At 41.9% G+C, this 14,122-nt stretch overlaps 1 protein-coding gene across 2 annotated transcripts in view; it reads right to left on the bottom strand.

The window, feature by feature from the left end:
* LOC124143543 (protein crumbs-like) overlaps positions 1-14,122 on the bottom strand; it is a 140,049-nt gene that overhangs the window by 30,407 nt on the left and 95,520 nt on the right. For both annotated transcript variants that reach the window (XM_046512542.2, XM_046512543.2), the window contains 6 exons: positions 10,571-10,685; positions 9,405-9,609; positions 7,088-8,128; positions 5,047-5,722; positions 3,740-3,852; positions 2,623-3,418 (listed from right to left, as the gene is read on the bottom strand). In XM_046512542.2, the coding sequence (XP_046368498.2) occupies positions 2,623-3,418; positions 3,740-3,852; positions 5,047-5,722; positions 7,088-8,128; positions 9,405-9,609; positions 10,571-10,685 (2,946 nt within the window). The remainder of the gene's footprint in view (positions 1-2,622; positions 3,419-3,739; positions 3,853-5,046; positions 5,723-7,087; positions 8,129-9,404; positions 9,610-10,570; positions 10,686-14,122) is intronic.

The following is a 14,122-nucleotide window of genomic DNA, read 5'->3' as shown; positions in this document are numbered from 1 at the left end:
GCATTTTCTTAAATCTATCCCAGAAAATCTTCACATCCTACAGGTGAATGCCTTCACAGGCAAATTCAGCCATCGGGTGTTGTTGAGTCAGTGTATGGCAAGATGAAGAGGTGTGTTTACAACTTGATGACAGACTATCAATCACTGATTAGACGCGACCTTGTAAGTGACAACATTTATTGACAGTTACAAGGATAATGCCCTAAGTCTGACCGCTGGACAGGAGATGCCAGACACTGAACCCTTTCAATGGAGAATTTACTAATATTTTGATATTGATATTCACTCCCAAATGAACCATTTATCCATAAACGTACATTCAAAGATGCACAAGGATTAGATTAAGTGAGTTGATTTAACGCTACTTTGAACAGTGTTTCAGTCACGTCGTGTCAGAGAGAAGGCAGGAAAGCCTGAAGCCTGATGCAGGTCTCAGATGTTCACCACTTCAGTGTGACCTACAAGCATGGGTATGGTGCTGACAACCCAAGACACATTAGGGGGTGAACCAGGATTCGAACCCATGGTCATTGGGTTTCGGCAAACATAAGGAATGCAACCCTGCAACTCTGCAACCAAAATTCATTCCCCTACTTCATACGTGTATTCTCTCTTATCAAATTTGTTAAATGACTGTGATTTTTTTTAAAATCTGACAAATGTTGACTCTTAGAGATTATTTGCCAAGTGTGTTTATGTATCAAAATATCCCATATTAGGAGTAAATATTACATTATTTAAATGTATCTAATTGAAGCGTAACACATACTGCTATTGACTATAATGAAACCGTGCAGGATCATCAAGCCTGCAATATTTATGACATTGTGCCAAATAGTGTGCAGCCATGGCCATTCACATATCACCCACACCAGGAAACCACTATGTGACGATTTAGGGAACATCCTACAATAGTTTTTGAGGAAGTAAACTCGATATCTATGAACAGAGCATACTAAAAGTATCCCTGCTAGGTGACCTCGATCATTCGCATAGATATTGCAAGTTTATCGGTCGGTTTATTGCATCAATAGGACTAACCAGGGCTGCAATGAATACACTGTGAGACGAATACGATTCGTATCACAAATTTTGGGTAACGAATACGAATAGCAATTCACGAATACAATAACAAGTCAGCAGTTGATGTATTATTTGTTGTAATCAGTGAAACATTAACAACATAAATTATTTGACATGGTTTGTTAATTATTAATATATTTTACATTTAGATACTGCACTTATCCAGGAACTAGTATCTGCAGAAATGCGACAATTACCAGTGATCACAATACTGTCAAATTAAATATTATGAGAGTGTTGTCTTGTGAAGACATCTATGCCTATATTATGTTCTTATGGACATTTTTAGGTACAGGGTATGTAAATACACATGACTGCATCTTCATAAATATTCGATTCTAGTGGCCACGAATAACAAATTTAATTCATGAATGGATACGGTTCGATTCATTGAATACACGAGTGAATCGTAACAGCCCTACTAACCATCATACGATAAATTTATTTACCACCCTAACCTACATTTTCCCACCAAGCCACCAAGTTTGACATGTTATTGGCACAACACAAATACCAGAAGGACAAGTGTTGAATACATTATGACCCAGTAATAGAAGAGAAAGCACTGACAGTGATCAATCTAAGTCAAACAGTCATGTCCTTATGTTCTCAACTTGCTTCCTGACACAAACTTAATTTCACCAAAACTTGTTTCTGTAGCACTTTCAGTCCATCAACTGTATCAAGATCATTGATAGGATGTACTGGCAATTCTCACTTACAACTGAATAGACAACATTTCAGATAATACAGAACACATGCTTCTATGGACCATCTTGGTCCTCAGTGAGGGAGGGAGTATGTTTTTTAGACCGCTTTCAGCAATATTCCAGCTATATTGCCAGATTGCCATCAGGACCCACAGACTTCAGAAGCAGCAGGCCCTGACTGAGTGAGTGAGTGAGTTTGGTTTTACAGCGATTTGAGCAATATTACAGCAATATCATGGCAAGGGACACCAGAAATGGGCTTCACACATTGTACCTATGTTGGGAATTGAACCTGGGTCTTTGGGACGAGTGAATGCTTAAACCACTAGGCTACCTGACTGCCCGAATTATTGTGGTTAAAAAATTTCGTTCTTCGCGCCCCGGTTCAATTGCCCACATGTGTATCCCATTTCTCGTTTCCACCAACGTGATATGCTGGAATACTGCTAAAAGTGGCATAAAACCACTCACTTCCTCACTGTAGAATACATTTCTTATCTCCCTTTAAACATTCCCAGCAACACCATGACCAAAATCCAAAACTTGACATGGCGATAATGAAATGAAAATCAGTTAGTGAATGAAAATTTCAAAAATTTCAAAATTTGTCAAATATGTTTGGAGAGAATCAGTTTCTCATCTTATTGGAACAGAAACACTTCCTGGGCTCCGTTCCACAAAGCGATCTTAGCGCTACAACTACCGTAAGCCTATGTTAAAGTATGGGAGTTATGATCACTTTAGCGCTAAGATTGCTGTGTGGAATGGGGTCCTGTATGCCAAACCACAAATATTACTTTGTGACACCTGCCATGATGCGAAGACTTACCTGTCCCCACTGTATCCTCTGCGGCACTTGCAGCTGAAGCTGTTCACACCATCGACACACACGCCACCATTCTGACATGACGATGCCGTACAGTCGTCGATATTGATCTCACACCACTGCCCCGTAAAACCAGTCCGACATGCACAGGTCGGCTTGCCATTCCAGCCAATCTCACATGTGGCGCCATTTTTACCACTGATGCTCGGAGACGGATCCTTTCGACAGCCATCCAGGAGGTTAACAATGCTCGCTGCAATGAACTTCTCAGTTCTCATATCGTTGTTGAAAAATGTGTTATCGTAGTAAAATGGGAGCAATATTCCTCCAATTCGAACTTCCTCCAGACAACCTTTATATGGCTGTTCCCAAGACTGGCCTGGTCCTGTTCCGCCAATGTAAATCTTTGCCCCATTCTGTATCAAGTTGGTAAGGTTTGTTAGGGTATTGTCAACGTTCACATCAGCCTCTTTCAAAATAGTGCTATTGAGAAGCACCTGGAGGTTTATGTCATTGTCCTTCATGGTCATCTTAATGTCATACTGCTGTCCATCATTGACCACTTGGTGGACATTAAGCACACTTGAAATCTCATCCTTTAGCTTATAGTTCAGCTGTACATTTCCTCCGGCAACACGCAGCTTCATGAAGTGTTGGCCATGTTGGATGTGAAGGAGAGCTCCGTACAGTACTCCTGTTCTGAGCTTCAGGCTCACAGAGTGAATCTCTCTGTCTGACTCCAAGATAGCTGTGTAGGAAGCTAAGCTGGTGGCACCGTTAAAGGTAGAACTGCTGATACCTTAAAACATAAAACAGAAAATGGTCAATTATATTATTCTCTACAAATGAAACTCTTTAAAATGCTCAAACAATACAGTGCAATAATTCTAATAATTTATTTGTTTATTACCCAGTAATTGTTTTTACTTAAATGGGAAAAGTTTGAAGAGTTACCTCCCTTGATATCAAACAATTTTCAGATTTTATCCATCATGTGATTTAGTCTTAATGTGTACAATGTTCCAACATATTTTCAAAAACCTTCACTACATAAAAGGTTAAGATGATAATGCAAAATGTAAATCTTACTTCTTAAAATTATTTGTGTTGGAAGACTTACATTCATAGCCACTGTTGAGACTGTTACAGGTGGCGCCGTCTGGGCAGGTGGAATTGCGACAGAAGTCGAGCTCTCCGCAATCTTTTCCACGATATCCATAAGGACACTCACATCTGCAGGAGGAAATCATAAATATAAATATATCATGTGTTCAAAATGCTCTGACCACAAACATATTGGTGTGTGTTTCATAACAAGTTCATAGCAGATAAATAAATAAATAAATAAATAAATAAATAAATAAATATATAAATAAATATATATATATACACACACACACACACACACACACACACACACACACACACACACACACACACACACACACACACACACACACACACACACACACAAAGCAACTGGCCAGGTAGGGTAGCAATTATTAAAAAAATATATATGTTAAACTGATGAAACCATATATATTCACAAAGGCCGAAAGGACACAATTGGTTGGTTGGTGGGGGAAACTTGAAAGCTAAGAAAAGATTTGTTTGTTTGTTTGTTGCTTTATGCCACACTCAGCAATATTTCAGGTATATGACAGCAGTCTTTTAATAATCCAGTATGGTCAAAAATATCCTGTGAATGACATCACGAACATCGGTCTATGCAACTTAAATACAATGACAATCATTATCCAAGTCAGCGAGTCGGACTACCGATTCCTCTTACGACAGGCAGGGGTTGCTAACACCAATTATAACGCTGTGGTAGTTTGAGGTGAGGTGAAATGGGGCTTAACGTCCTGTCAAGATTATTGCACTTATATTTACTCTGTGTGTGTGTGTGTGTGTGTGTGTGTGTGTGTGTGTGTGTGTGTGTGTGTGTGTGTGTGTGTGTGTGTGTGTGTGCGTGCGTGCGTGTGTGCACGTGCTTGTACTAGTCCGGACTTATGCCAGTATATAGTGCTAGCCCACGTACTGAATACCCACTAGGACACAGCAGCCAACTCAGGGCCAGTCAGTCCTAGTTTTAGCCCCCTAATTCCAAGCACAGGCAGGGTAACAACAAGTACCATCTTTTAACGTCTTTTGGTATGACACAGCCAGGGATTGAACCCAGGCCTTCCATCTCTGGGCAGATGCTTTACCACTGGACCATGGAGGTGTGTAGTTATTTGAAATTTCTGTACTTTGTATCAATGATGGTTTACATAACTTGCCCTCATCCATATGCAAACATTTGAGAAGAAATCACTACTGAACAGTTTGAACCATGCTCCTTCCATTTCATTCCATTTATCCAAATCAAATTTGACAAGAAAAACGTAAATCACAAAATTATGAACAGATTCACAAGCAACAAACCTGAAATCATTATAGAACTCATTGGAGCAATTCCCGTTCTGCTTGCATGGCAATAAATCACAAGCTTTCTCTGTAGAGACCTTGCCCTCGGTGAGGTTTGAAGACGAGGACATCACTAGGCTAGCCTCTGTTGTCCCGTTTACCGGGAAGAACTCCAGCTTAACCCCATTAACTTCCACGTCCTGAATAACCCCTTGAAAGTAAGGACTCGAACCATCCACCGCTCGTCTCCGTCTTCCAACACCACCAGCAGTTGGTACCCTGCCACCGAAATAAGTAACATCCGGTTGAAATAGGCAGGTGGCTGTGGACTGTTCTGTATCTGTGAACGGTGTCAGATCTGGAAATCCCTGATTGACAGACAAGCTCAAGTCAGTGCTGGTCTTCTTAATCTCCACAAAATGTGCCTCTCCATCATTGTAAGGGGTGGTTGAGTTCAGGATGTGCTCAGCGTTGCAGAGCATGAAGGTTGCGGACAGCATCCCGCTTGTCATCTCCAGGGTGATGTAGGACGAGGGGTTGGTGTTGCCAAGGTACATGATGATGCCATCAGTCTGGCGGGTCCGCACAAACAGGGATAAGTTGATAGTGTTGTTCAGTCTGGGGCTGAGACTACTCAGACTAAAGCTGGCCCAACTCTGGACGTTGTCTTTAGAAAAGGTGACAGGCGTGTATTCTGAAACAGCAGTAACAATATCATAACATGCAATGGCCAAAAGTAAGCATGACCCATGTTTGTATGCTTGTTTATGTAGGGGGCCCTCTCCCAGGTTGATGGTTCACAACAACTGTTCATTTGGTCACATACTAGTTTGAACAAGCCAAAAAATACAAACACCACCCACCCGCACTATATTTTCAAAAGTCATTGCCTGAGAACCATTTCTTTTATTTTCTTAAGCCCAATATAAAGTATTTATTTGGACTCTACTTTTGATATTTCCCAATCAGCCTTTGTAGTATTTAGAAAAGTCACACCATTTCACATTATGATCGACCCGGTAATCCCTGGGGGTACTCCTGACCCGGACTAGGGATATCCAGACCTGGGGTCACATCGACCCGGTCATCCCTGGGGGTACTCCTGACCCAGACTAGGGATATCCAGACCTGGGGTCACATCGACCCAGTCATCCCTGGGGGTACTCCTGACCTGGACTAGGGATATCCAGACCTGGGGTCACAGCGACCCAGTCATCCCTGGGGGACCTGACCTGGACAAGGGATATCAGGACCTGGGGTCACAGCGACCCGGTCATCCCTGGGGGTACTCCTGACCTAGACTAGGGATATCCAGACCTGGGGTCACAGTGACCCAGTCATCCCTGGGGGACCTGACCTGGACAAGGGATATCAGGACCTGGGGTCACAGCGACCCAGTCATCCCTGGGGGACATGACCTGGAGTAGGGATATCAGGACCAGGGGTCACAGCGACCCAGTCATCCCTGGGGGACCTGACCTGGAGTAGGGATATCAGGACCTGGGGTCACAGCGACCCGGTCATCCCTGGGGGACCTGACCTGGAGTAGGGATATCCAGATCTGGGGTCACAGTGACCCGGTCATCCCTGGGGGACCTGACCTGGAGTAGGGATATCAGGACCTGGGGTCACAGCGACCCAGGCATCGCTGGGGGACCTGACCTGGAGTAGGGATATCCAGATCTGGGGTCACCGCAACCCGGTCATCCCTGGGGGACTTTACCCGGAATGGGGATATCAGAACCTGGGGTCACAGCGACACAGTAATCCCTGGGATCTACTGGTCCTGGGGTCACAGCAACCCGGACTATTCCGTGGTGTGAATGTGGCTGCTCCCTATGAGTTGGTGGGAAAAGCCCAGGATGAGCAACCGAGAGTCCCCAAGGAATAAAATATAATAGAGCAAAAACATGGTAGAAGAAATATATACAGTATAATACGTAACATGAAGATGAATAAATATTATGGTGAAAGGTGAGGGAAAAAGTAGGAATGAATGATTGATAATTGAAACATTTATAATAAACTATTGCTTTGTGCAGCATTAAACAACACCTACCTGTTTGACAAGTATTCCCTAAGTATGGTCGATGGCAGTCACATCTAAATGTGTTCCACAAATCTTCACAGTCTCCATTGCGATTGCATGTATACGGAAGGCACTGTTCGGAACGCTGACATCCATTCTGGACACCGTGAAATGAAGCTATAAAATCGTTGGATGGAATCACGTAATTCCCGTTATACTTGATATCTTCCATACAACCAGTGAACGCAGTTTTGGACAATGTTGAATTCATAACAGACTGGTCCACGTTGCCGATGAACAACTCGTTAACATCAGTTCCTAGTGGACGGGGGAATGAGAACGAGGCCGTGCACGCTTCAAGTGAGTTGCATAGGGAACTCTCCAGTTTCATTGTGATGTTCTGCTTCACTATCATAGTGACTGTGTGCATTACAGCATCATTGACAATCCTTCTTGTCAAAGCAGCATGACTGGACAGAGGTTTGACAGAACTTCCAAACACTGCCACCAGTTTCTCATCATGGATCTCCATGCTGATGTAGTCATCTCTGCCTGGCTTGTACACCATCAACACTGCCGATTTCAGGGTAGTTCGGAATCGCATATGCAGTGTAAAGTTCGTCACAAAGGCCTTGGTTATTTGGGCACCGTTGGCGAAGCTGATTGTTGTCGACACGTCACAGTGGCGCCCGGTGAAGCCAGTCGTACATCGGCAGTTATAGCCATGTTGGTTGGCCTCGTTCAGTGTTGGTACACATGTCGCTCCATTCTGACACATGGTATTAGCGTCGCATCCTGTCAAGACGATGGTGCAATTTTGACCGCCGTATGTCGTTTGTCCCTGTTGGAAGGCTGGACACTGACAATCGTAGGCATTGATCCGGTCTGTACAGGTTGCCCCGTTTTGACAGGCCCGGTACCGCGTGCACTCGTTGACCTCGGTGTTACATAACTGTCCTTCATAGCCAGGCGCACAGTTGCAGCGAAAGGCGTTGATCAGATCTTCACACGTTGCGCCATATTCACAGGGGTGGTTCACACAGTCATCGATGTTCACTTCACAATCTTGTCCTGTAAGGGATACACATTTCTGAATACATACAGATCACATAAGAAATATCAGTGTCTGGCTAGTATCAAAATCTATCCAAATGTTTACAGCAAAATTCACTGAAGTCTACAGGTATAGTTTTGTATAGTTTTCTGAAAACAGAGCTTAGGGCCTTTTTTTTGAGCCCTTAAAAAAATATTTCCCCAAGCTTGATTTCTCTTGTTTTGAATCCACAGCCAGGCCACACTGAAGATTGATTTTGTGCAACAACTGGGTTGTTATCACAAATGTCCTGGTTATTTTATCATGATGTCAATTTTTACTTGACTAAAGGAGGATGTATAACATATATATTTTAAGAATAGAAGCCACAAATGATTCGCTGAAGACTTAGTACTCATTCAGTCATGGGGTTGGTAATTTGTGACTTTTTCTCCAAATGTTCAAAGACAACTTTGACTTGATTTCATATGTTCTCCCTGTACTGAACAATGCATGTTAATACCTGTACCAATCTGTACTGAATGACGCAATAAATTATCTGTACTGAACAATGCATGTTAATACCTGTACCAATCTGTACTGAATGACGCATGTAATTATCTGTACTGAATAATGCATGTTATTAGGCTAAAAAACATAATAGTCTCGCTTCACAGGCACTGCCTGCATTATCATAAAGTCTGCTGCACGTTTCGTTTTTATTTCCATTTTCAATTTTTTGGCAATAGCGACAATAGGTGTTTGTATACTTATTTGGAGGCCCTTTCCGAGGTTCATGGTACACTGTTTTGAACAAGCCAAAAAAAACCACAAAAAACACTGCCTGCCCGCATTATGTTTTCAAAAGTCATTGCCTGAGAACTAATTCGTATATTTTTATAAGCGTTATCTGTACTGAATAATGCATGTAATTACCTGTACTGAACAATGCACGTTAATACCAATACCTCATTCAACGTAATTCGCTCTCAAAATTAGAAAAAGGGGGCTCAAAATTAGAATATTATTTTGGTGAAAAAAAAGAGTTGAAAGATACATTTCGTGGTTTATGCTGACAGCCTGAAATGTTTATGTACGACAGATATATTTTTCTCTCGAATTTAATTGCCCCTAATTAAGGGTGCATATAACACACGAGTGCGTATTGTACGCGAATTAATACATCTTGTGAACATTGATCAATCGGAAGGGGTGCTAATTGGGATTGTTCACTAGCCAATATATTAGCAAATACCACTGTGGGCGCCTATTAGAGCGGGCGCTTATTACGTCGAATACAGTATGTGTTTTCACCTGTTATTCCAGTGATGCATTCACAGATATAGCCAGCTGCCGTAGCATATGAAAAGTTGTCAAGTGCGGTGTGATGGCCATAAAGAGCTTGTTTGGACCGCTCGATACATGTCCCATTGTACTGGCACGGTATGGACAAGCACTCGTTGATGTCTTCCTCACAGTTGCTGCCTGTGTACCCAGCATAGCATGCACAGTCATAGCTCTGCAAACCAGGAAGAGAAACATGTAACTTGCTGTCAATGAATACATGATTGTATGAGGTGGAGCAGACTTTCAGGGGAGATAATCTGCTCTGCAAAGAGACCTCTTGCTAGAAATCCTGAGTGAGAAAGTGAGTATGGTTTTACAGCGCTTTTAGCAATATTCCAGCAATATCACAGCGGGGGACACTGGAAAATGGGCTTCATACATTGTACCCATGTGGGGAATCAGACCCGGGTCTTCGGTGTAACGAGCCAATGCTTTAACATACGCTACCCCACCGCCCCAGAAATCCTGAAATTAGAATTCTATTTTTACAGGAGGAAAAATAAGGACTATATTTTCAGGTCATTTTAAAACCAGTGGCTTAGGAAGGACTAATTTTTATTCTTTGGTCATGGCGGGAAAAATATAAAAATATGACATGAAACAAATGTTATATTTGGGATCACACTTTCTGAGTAAAGTATTGATTCTAGTACGTTTTGGGGCTGAGTCCCATCCAAGATTCGAACCCACACTGCAAGAGTGAGGCGCCTAATCGCCTGCACACAAAGTCAGCGATCTAACCCACTCAGCCACCAAGGCTTCCACAAAAATGAAAGTCTGGCAACTGGTAGTCTAGACCAGGTACTTTGTGTACCTCTCTGACAAGGGTAACCATAACATTTGTCACTTTTGACCACTTTCTAAATGGCACTGTGTATTCATAAAAGATATTTCCGATTATTTTTTGCATTCTTCAAACGTAATCTGAAGATGGTTCCCATGTGTGTAGAGTTAGAAATGCTTGTCTCATTGTCCCCTATTTCACCTGTCTTGTACTGACACAGGTTTTTGCACTAAATTAGTTTTCACTGCGCAAAATATAAAAACAACGCTTTTCACTAAACCGTAAACAAGTAGATAATAAAAAATAGTGCCTTACCTGAATCCCAGGTAATGATAAACAAAGTCCTTACCTTAACACCATCAACGCAGGTACCCCCGTTCTGACACGGAACACCAATGCAGTCATTGATGTTGCTCTCACAGTTAGTTCCGTTAAAGCCAGTGTTAGTGCAGTCGCACTCATACCTGCAGATTACAACACAGACATTTTAATAGTTACTATTAGTTATACATTGATAGGACATGTAACCATCATTATTACATGTAAATATTACAAAGAAAAATTTCAAAACAAAAAACACAGATTTCAAGTGCTTATACTAAAAGTACAGAACAAAAATTATACCAAACCAATATTTTCCGAATGAAGTTTGAAACTGTTTCCTCCACATGCACTTAAAAAAGTCTTTACAAACTAAAACCACTAGTGACACAAAAATTACGTTGTTTGAAGAATCAATTTAACTTTTTGTTACGAAATAAACAGTTATTATTCTCCAACAGTTTTGAAGTGCAAACAATGAAGATCTCAAACATGGTGTGGTGAAATTTGGTCACATCAAGGTGAAGGTCATTTAATTAAAACATCTTGCAATCATGCATGCTCAGGACGTTCTCATTTCATTTCCAGGATTCTACATTCAGTTTCAATGGCGGCACACTGAAACGATTTCTATATTTTCCGAACCACAACTAAGTGCTGTATCACTCTGTGTGTAAGTATTCTACAGCACATCCTGCAGTCGTGATCTATAGGGGTTCAACACAAGCAAAAAGACACAATGCAACTAAATACCAAAATCAAAATCACAAACGTGCACAAACACAAGACTCAACCAGAAACAGATTTAATGCATGCGTTGAAATGAAGACTCATGCATATACATGCATACACCTCTGTCCACCGTACCCGCGACTACGTGTTTTATTGCATTCCTGGCTGGAATTGTCCCCATCTGTTCTGTAGAGGATTCATAAAGCAATTGTCAGAACAATAGTCAACCTATACATGTGGTCAGCAGCACAATAGTCTGTACAATCATCATCAGCACAATAGTCAGTACAAGTCAGCATCACAATAGTCTGTACAAGTCAGCAGCACAATAGTCTGTCCACGTCAGCAGCATAATTGTCTGTATAAGTCAGCAGCACAATAGTCTGTACAAGTCGGCAACAGCACAGTAGTCTGTACAAGTCAGCACAATAGTCTGTACAAGTCAGCAGCACAATAGTCTGTACAAGTCAGCAGCACAATAGTCTGTACAAGTCAGCGGCACAATAGTCTGTACAAGTCAACAGCACAATAGTCTGTACAAGTCAGCAGCACAATAGTCTGTACAAGTCAGCAGCACAATAGTCTGTACAAGTCAGCAGAACAATAGTCTGTACAAGTCAGCAGCACAATAGTCTGTACAAGTCAGCAGCACAATAGTCTGTACAAGTCAGCAGCATAATTGTCTTTTCAAGTCGGCAACAGCACAATAGTCTGTACAATCATCATCAGCACAATAGCCTGTACAATCATCAACAGCACAATAGTCTGTACAAGTCAGCAACACAATAGTCTGTACAAGTCAGCGGCACAATAGTCTGTACAAGTCAGCAGCAGAACACTTGTCTGTACAAGTCTGCAGGAGAACAATTGTCTGTACAAGTCAGCAGCACAATAGTCTGTACAAGTCAGTGGCACAATAGTCTGTATAAGTCAGCAGCACAATAGTCTGTATAAGTCAGCAACAGCACAATAGTCTGTGCAAGTCAGCATCACAATAGTCAGTACAAGTCAGCAGCAGAACAATTGTCTGTACAAGTCAGCAGCACAATAGTCTGTACAAGTCGGCGGCACAATAGTCTGTACAAGTCAGCGGCACAATAGTCTGTACAAGTCAGCAGCAGAACAATTGTCTGTACAAGTCATTAGCACAATAGACTGTACAAGTCAGCAACAATACAATAGTCTGTACAAGTCAGCAGCACAATAGTCTGTACAAGTCAGCGGCACAATAGTCTGTACAAGTCAACAGCACAATAGTCTGTACAAGTCAGCAGCACAATAGTCTGTACAAGTCAACCTTCACAATAGTCTGTACAAGTCAGCGGCACAATAGTCTGTACAAGTCAGCAGCACAATAGTCTGTACAAGTCAGCAACAATACAATAGTCTGTACAAGTCAACCTTCACAATAGTCTGTACAAGTCAGCGGCACAATAGTCTGTACAAGTCAGCAACAATACAATAGTCTGTACAAGTCAACCTTCACAATAGTCTGTACAAGTCAGCAACAATACAATAGTCTGTACAAGTCAACCTTCACAATAGTCTGTACAAGTCAGCAACAGCATAATTGTCTGTACAAGTCAGCAGCAAAATAATCTGTACAAGTCAGCAGCACAATAGTCTGTACGAGTCAGAAACATAATAGTCTGTACAAGTCAGCAACACAACAACAGTCTGTACAAGTCAGCAGCAGCACAATAGTGGAACAGTCATTAGTAGATCCAGACCCAGTCGACGATGCATGCCTACACTACAGGGGGCCTTGACATGATTAGTAAACTCATTGCAAAACTTTAGTGACACCTCATTTGCCCAGACATGTTAAAAATGTCAAAATTAATAGAGTCTGTGAAGTTTCTCATAATATATATATTTCCATTTGTAAATGTAGCCATCTTTGTGCCTGAATATGACCTTGTGAAACTGAATATAAAAAATGACTATTAAATTTCAAAATGTACTGTCTGAAAGTGAGGTGTCGCTGTGCAGCACCCGCGACATACAGGCTCACACACCCAGGAGATCTAATGTAAAAAGTGAACCTCTTGACTGGGCTTGTGTCAAATCTAGGTGGAAGTATACAATGTTGAAAGCTTATTAGGACATAATATAGCTATAAGAGCGGCAATACTTCATATTAAATCTGGAAATCCAAACTGAAAATGCAACTGTCATACGCTTGACAATCTTTCATCCAACATCCAACATACTTTGACCCCTATAACTCTCCCTTTGTTTACATGAACATGTATTTGATGGAAGGACACTATGAGTCAAACATGGCCCTTAGACAAGGCAATGTCAGGGTAAAAATGATCGTAGTACTGATATGTTGAATAATGATACTAGAAAACATCAGCAAGCCAAACTTTCAAAACCAATAATTCTAGCCATTGTTTCGAAGGCGCTAGGAACAGTGTTTCTTGAGTTTTCAGTTACATAGAACATTGTCCGGTCACTATTGTCCACTTCTTGTCCAGTTGGACACAGATAGGTGACCCACCTAGAGTGAGTGAGCTGGGTTTAACGCCGCTTTTAACAGTATTCTAGTTAATTCACGGCGTGTCAGCTTAATGTGGGAGGAAAGCCCGAAGTGATGCAGGTCTCAGACATTTAACACTTCGGTGAAACCAACGAGCATGGGTAGGTGCTGACAAACCTAGAAACATAATCGGGGCGAAGCGGGATTCGAACCCACAATCATAGGTTTCTGGCATGCCCAAGGGACACAACTCTGCACAGGGAATCACGGTGCCTTAGACGACTGGGCCACCCGTGCCCCCTGGGCAGAATCAATGAGCATGACGTGAGCCATTGCTCGTAATGTCGATCACTGGTTTGTCGG

This window comes from Haliotis rufescens, unplaced genomic scaffold, assembly GCF_023055435.1.
Source record: "Haliotis rufescens isolate VD_foot unplaced genomic scaffold, xgHalRufe1.0.p SCAF_8, whole genome shotgun sequence".
Taxonomy (NCBI): domain Eukaryota; kingdom Metazoa; phylum Mollusca; class Gastropoda; order Lepetellida; family Haliotidae; genus Haliotis; species Haliotis rufescens.
The sequence above is the reverse complement of the archived record's forward strand: the minus strand, read 5'-3'. Positions and strand labels throughout refer to the sequence as shown.